Raw genomic sequence first — 5,925 nt, 5'->3', positions numbered from 1 at the left:
CTCTTCAACTCGCCTTTCTTCTGCTGATGGGAAGGCAAAGCATTTCCTGTCCCTATGAGTCCAAAATGCACCCAGCTTATCCCTAGGGTAACAGCAGGCACCTGTGATTATTCTTCAGACATTAACAACTACAAATCAGTTGACTAGTGTATTGTGGAAGCATAAGCTGCACTGGACATGGTTTAGAATCTGTTATATTTTTGTCCATCATGACAATGCCCCCCAGCAATTCTTTTATGGAAATTCTTCTAAAGTAGTTGCTCCAAATCTCTGTCAAGTTTTTATATCACAGAAGAACAGAGACGTAGCTAAAAGAACATTTACTCTAAAATGACTACTCTGAATTACACAAGCTGGTATAGGCAGCTCCCAATTTAATTAAGTATACGCAGCACCACTTAGTGGTGAAAGTGTAGTCAACACGGATAAGAATGACAAGTTTTCACACCAGCCCCTCTCAAGCCCCCAGACATGAAGTAGGTCTGGTCTGTCTATCCTCGCTTGCCAAATACCATTACAATGCCTTTACTATAAGAAAAGTACATCTACCAAGTGGAAGTGCAAGAGAGCTGAAGCTCAAGGCCAGAAGAACCAAAGGCTGTTGAGAATCACACATGGTTTCTGGTTACATAGCCTGAAGCTGTGTTCAAACAAATGATGCAGCTTAGGATCTGAATCATAGGATAGACATTGGCCAAAACCAAATGCATACGGACCAAAATCAAACAGATGTAGAAAAACTGAAGACCAACAGAAACTGAAAAATAACTATTATTTTTCCATTCCATCAACCAGTTATAAAACTATCCAACTTGTGCACTTACATAATAGAACACAATAACTAGCAAAAAAGAAAGCCTTTTATTCAGAACAGATTGGTATGTTTTTTACAAAAAAGTCATGATTCAACTTATGAAGTCAGCAATTTACCTTTCCTGACAGTGAAATCCTTGCCTTTTATCAAATGTCAACTGCAAGTGTGCGAAAATAAAATACCCAACAACCAACCCACACCAAACCCCACTGACACGCATACCCCAAGGGCTCTATTTAGAATATATATACAATATATGTACACACACTGTATCCATTTATACTTCAGGTCCTTCTCCTCCAGGAACCAGCTATAAAAGAATAAGACAATTTTGTGTTAGTACCATAGGTTTGAGTTCTACAAACCCACATGTTCTTGCTTTACAACACTTTGACAGATGAAGGCTTTATGGTAGACCACAAAAGGAATTTTTAGATCCAATATTATCTTCCTCTCCAAACAGAAGTAGTCAGTTGCTGACAGAGAAGCACATGCCAAAAGAAATCTCCAAAACAGGAAGAATGTTTAACAAAACCTAAAGGAGATCTTAGGGAACAGACATTTTGGATTTTGTCTTTGTTATTCAATTTAAGGAGATGATTCTGCCTAGAAACACTACAGCTTTTTTTAAAGACAAAGACTATGCTTCCTCTCATGAAGAATTTCTCTAATTGCTGATTCTTCCTCAGACTATATCAGTAGTTTGTTTTCCTCTTTCCAACTCCTATGGCTAAGCAGAGCCCAAAAACTAAGAGCCTGAACCCTTTCACAAATGGCAGGGAGTAGCACCTTCCTGCAAAGAAAGTAGAGAATTGAACAATAGAAAAGGAAAAACATTAATAAGGGGAAACAAGAAAGAGGATAACCATTCCTTTTTATATATTCTTTTTAAACAATTTTAACCATTCCTTTTCCTTTTTTATATATTCTTAATAATTACCTGAGCATTTCTAATGACAAAGACCTTCACTGCTTTGGGGAGTGAAGTAAGAAAAAGTCTAAAGTCTTCCTGATGTGGGAAGATATGTCTCTGGAAGAGACATAAGATCTAATCTAGAGACACATCTATGTCTTGCTGAAAATCTGCACTCTAAGTCACCAGCTTCTGCTTCAAGGACATTGTACCATCAGCTTAACTGGATAATAATTCCATCCCATACAAGATGTCAGAACATGCACAGTCCTCTCAAGGATGCAGAACAATAACCAAAGCAGAAACAGGCTTTGAAATTAAGTCAAGATGGCACTTGCTCAGACACACAGCAGGGAGGTGCTATGAAGGTTAAGACAGCAAAATGGAGATTCTTCTTCATTTACATAGAGCTGACAGGCTCAAGACAGACTTCCTCTTCTCTTCCCGCAAAATTAGCAATGCCTTTATGTAGGAAGTCCACATTTTGTAACCATTTATGCAGACAAATAAAAAACTACTGTGGGTCTGCTTTTGTGGTGCTTAGGAAATTGCAGAATTCAGCAACTTCAGAAATACAATATTCAATTACAGTTTCAGTACTGCTATACATACATAAGCACATAATACACTAAAAAAATCACAGTACTTCCAGTTTGGTATAATCCAACAGACCTCCAGATTTTTTTCAGAGCATGTGAAAGGTACAGCTCTGTGGGCATCACATGCCAAATGACTTGATGACATTGTAAGCATCCAAACTTCTGCAAAAATATTTATACATGAGAATGAATGAAATGTAAATGTATTTCACCCTACATTCTTTTGCAAATGCTCATGAGTTGAAAGCCACTGTACGAACCAGCCTCCAGTGGACAACAATGTCAGCAATTCCCTTGCACACCTGAAGACCAGAAACCTATTCACCCAAATAAATTTAGGGCCATGCTCTCTTCATGTTTACTGTACTATGTACCAAGAAAAGCAGTAAGATTGCTTTTCCAGCACCGTTCACACACATACATGCTCTGAAAGCTACTTGAAAATAGCTTATGTCACAGAACTATCTGGAAAGCTCAGCTTGAAGTGGTGGAATGCAACTGTTTTATCGATTCACAGATGCAGAAAATAAATGCACGCAGCCTTTTAGCAATGACAACTTACCATTGTTATATTATTTCCATTTAGCAAAATCTGGTCTAGCTTCGTGATTCTTCTGCCCTCAGGTGTAATCTCACTGAAGTAGCATTAGAAAAAGTAAGTAAGAACATGTAACAAGGGACAACAATTACAGTTTTTATTGCAGAACTGATATAAACCTCTGCATTAAGATGGCATTTGTTGGAACTAATAGATAAATTAGCTACACTGCAGCACAATCTTCATAAATTGACCACCTGGGTAGAGACAGCTACCTGGCAAATAAAAAGATCCATGGTACTTTTCTGCTCAGTACATAAAGATACCAATTTCACCTTCTAAATCTCAGCAATTTCTTGAATACCACCAATATTCCAAACAGGTTTCAAATAACAATGTGCTTGAAAAAGTAATAAATATTCACCCTTAAGTCTGCCACCTTTTCAAATCTTTGCCCAGACCTTAAGAAAATGTGAAAGCAAACAAATAAACTGGAAAGTTCAACACACAACCCATGCAAAATTAAGGCTGCAAATTAGGAACCTGACTACAGCTATAAAACATGCAACAGCTACTCTGTGACATGGCTGTCCGGAATAGTCACTCTCTACAGTTTAAGCGCAAGGTATAAACTATTCTGCTGGCAAGTTTCCAAAATATAAGAACACTTTGCTTACAGGTCTTGCATAGTATTTATCTTCAGGAAACAAATCACTAAATAGCAACTAGAGGCAGAAATAATACTTACAATTCTGTAACATCTTCTAACACCATATCTGAATATCCAGTTTCAAGGAAAATAACGCCCAGAATTTAAAAAAATTAAAGTATTTAATGTTGTTTTTATTTTATACTGAACTGTGATTTTATCCATAAAATAAAAATATGAGAATAACACAACTAGCCCAGACAAGAAGGCTCTATCCAGTGAACTCAAACCTCTCATAAGCAATACATAAATTGAGCTAAAGCATAAAGTGGATGGCCTTAAGCACTTGCACCAAAGGATACTAACAAAGTCATCAAATCCTAGAAGTGTTCCGACGATTTCTTTATCACTCTTCATCACAATATGGATGCGTGAACCTATGCATTTGTCCACAAGCTCTGTCAATTAAAACAGACAAAAGATTTGACATGCACAAGAGATTATTTTATAGAACGCACATTTTCTAAGACAAACCCCCTGACACTGTGATGACAAATAAGTGATTGCCACAGACACTGGTGAAAAAAAACAACCCACAACAAAACAACAACCAAAAAAACCTCCAAACCAAAACACATAAATTAGGGAAAAGATTAAATCATAGAACGAACTAGACTGGAAAAGACCTTTAAGGTTGGACCTCAAGCACAACCATTACGCCAGGACTGCCAAGACCACCACTAAACCATGTCACTAAGGGCCTCATCTACAAGATTTATGAGCATTTCCAACGACGGTGATTCCACCACTTCCCTGGGCAGCCTGTTCCAATGCCTGATCACTCTCTCCGTGAAGAGATTTCTCCCACAGCCTCCTCTAAACTTCCCCTGGCGCAGCTTGAGGCCTCTATCTCTTGTCCTAAAAGCCACTAACAAGGTATATTTAAAGAGTCGACAAGCACACTCTGCTGCTTAACAGATTACTTCCCGAGGCAGCAAAATGAACGCTGCAAGAACACTCTCCTTCCTGCCGCCAGTCCGCGGTTCTTTACCGCGGGAAGCCTGAGCACGAGCGCTCGTCCCCAGCCACGGTCTAGAGGACCCCCTAAGCGGTCTCCAAACGCCGCTCTACACCCGCCGATGCCCCCCGCCCAGGGCTGAGCAAAGAAACATCCGTCTGACGCGAGGCGCTTCCACCGCACCACCCCATTCAAACCTCCCGCCAGGCCGGAGGAGCCTGCAAACGGCCTCTCCCTCCCTCCCTTCCCGACCGCCGGTCAGCAGACGTCCCCCCCACCCTGCTCCGCTCCGCTCGGACACCGCGAGAGCGCGGAAGCGTGGCGACGGCAGCGGCGGTTACCGAGCGGCAGGAGCTGGGACGGGTTGGTGGTGGCGTTGGCTGCCATGTTGGATCCAGACAAGACTAAGCGCTACCGTGACGGGCCGCCTGCGGAAGACGGCCTACCAGCCTTGACGAGCAGATAGCAGAGTCATCGCTCGCCCCTTCTGGCCGTTAGGCTCCGTGGCTCCCACTGTGTTCCTCTAAATACCGGGGGAGTCACGACATGCGAGTCTGTTACAGAGATTTAAAAGAAACTCCCTTTCCCCCTCTTCCATCTTCTCCAGCCATGCGCAGACGCCTCGACCTGTCTCCGGTGCAGACGGAACACGAGCAGCCTCCCGGCCCCGGCGTGTTAATCAGCGGTTCCAGTCAGTCGTTTTTTCGTTTGGAGTGGAAGGAGTTTATGTGCGGTGTTTCGTAGCTATTGTATAGGCTGTTTTTTTCTATTTTTTTTTTTTATTATTATTATTCCTCCTAGATTTGCTCGTTAATTCAGAGAGTCACAAAACGGGTTGGAAGGGACCTTAAAGCTCCTCCGGTTCCAACCCCCTGCCACAGGCAGGGACACCTTTCACTAGACCAGGTTGCTCCAAGCCCCATCCAATCTGGCCTTGAACACTGCCAGGGATGGGGCAGCCACAGCTTCTCTGGGCACCCTGTGCCAGGGCCTCAGCACCCTCACAGGGAAGAACTTTTTTGTAATGAAGCAATCAGGGAGAGATTTTTGCACAAGAGAGCTGCAGCAGGATGGGTTTTGGGGGGCTCTTTTGCATATTCACAGTTGGCTGTGAGAAAAAAAAAAAAACAAACCAAAAAACCCCATGGGCTGTTCAAACATGTTAATGCTACAGCATTAAATAAAACTGGCATTAGAGCTTTTAGAGTCATTGCACTTTTTGTGACGGGGCAGACTCCAGAATAGTTGGGCCTGAGCAAACTCCTCCCCTGAGGAAAGCGTGCTGCCTGCAGAAATGTGTGTACCTGTCAAAGGAACAAATTCTGGCAGCACATGGCTGCAAGCTTGGTTCTTAAACGTGGTTAGTTCCCAGGTTAACACTGAACACTTGCACG

At 42.1% G+C, this 5,925-nt stretch overlaps 1 protein-coding gene across 2 annotated transcripts; it reads right to left on the bottom strand.

The window, feature by feature from the left end:
* Window positions 1-724: 724 nt before the first annotated feature.
* Window positions 725-4,942, bottom strand: LOC133208482 (U6 snRNA-associated Sm-like protein LSm5). 2 transcript variants are annotated; one of them, XM_061346376.1, is made up of 5 exons: window positions 4,873-4,942; window positions 3,876-3,971; window positions 3,613-3,640; window positions 2,889-2,961; window positions 725-1,124 (listed from the first exon to the last, which is right to left on the bottom strand). In XM_061346376.1, the coding sequence occupies exons 1-5, from the start codon at window positions 4,916-4,918 to the stop codon at window positions 1,092-1,094; spliced, it is 276 nt and encodes a 91-aa protein (XP_061202360.1). In that variant the 5' UTR covers window positions 4,919-4,942; the 3' UTR covers window positions 725-1,091. The 2 variants fall into 2 exon arrangements, with proteins under 2 accessions (XP_061202360.1, XP_061202361.1); XM_061346377.1 differs by lacking the exon at window positions 4,873-4,942 and adding an exon at window positions 4,729-4,795.
* Window positions 4,943-5,925: the final 983 nt, after the last annotated feature.

Source organism: Neopsephotus bourkii, unplaced genomic scaffold (assembly GCF_033783945.1).
Source record: "Neopsephotus bourkii isolate Nb327-2 ecotype Australia unplaced genomic scaffold, CSIRO-AGI_Nbou_v1 NB_272, whole genome shotgun sequence".
Classification (NCBI taxonomy): Eukaryota; Metazoa; Chordata; class Aves; order Psittaciformes; family Psittacidae; genus Neopsephotus; species Neopsephotus bourkii.
The sequence above is the reverse complement of the archived record's forward strand: the minus strand, read 5'-3'. Positions and strand labels throughout refer to the sequence as shown.

Coding starts and splice junctions, on each gene's coding strand:
- LOC133208482 (XM_061346376.1), bottom strand. CDS start 4,918: ATGGCAGCCAACGCCACCACCAACCCGTCCCAGCTCCTGCCGCTCG. Junction 3,972..4,872: donor GTCCCAGCTCCTGCCGCTCG/GTAACCGCCGCT, acceptor TTTAATTGACAG/AGCTTGTGGACAAATGCATA. Junction 1,125..2,888: donor ATGGAAATAATATAACAATG/GTAAGTTGTCAT, acceptor ATTCTTTTATAG/CTGGTTCCTGGAGGAGAAGG.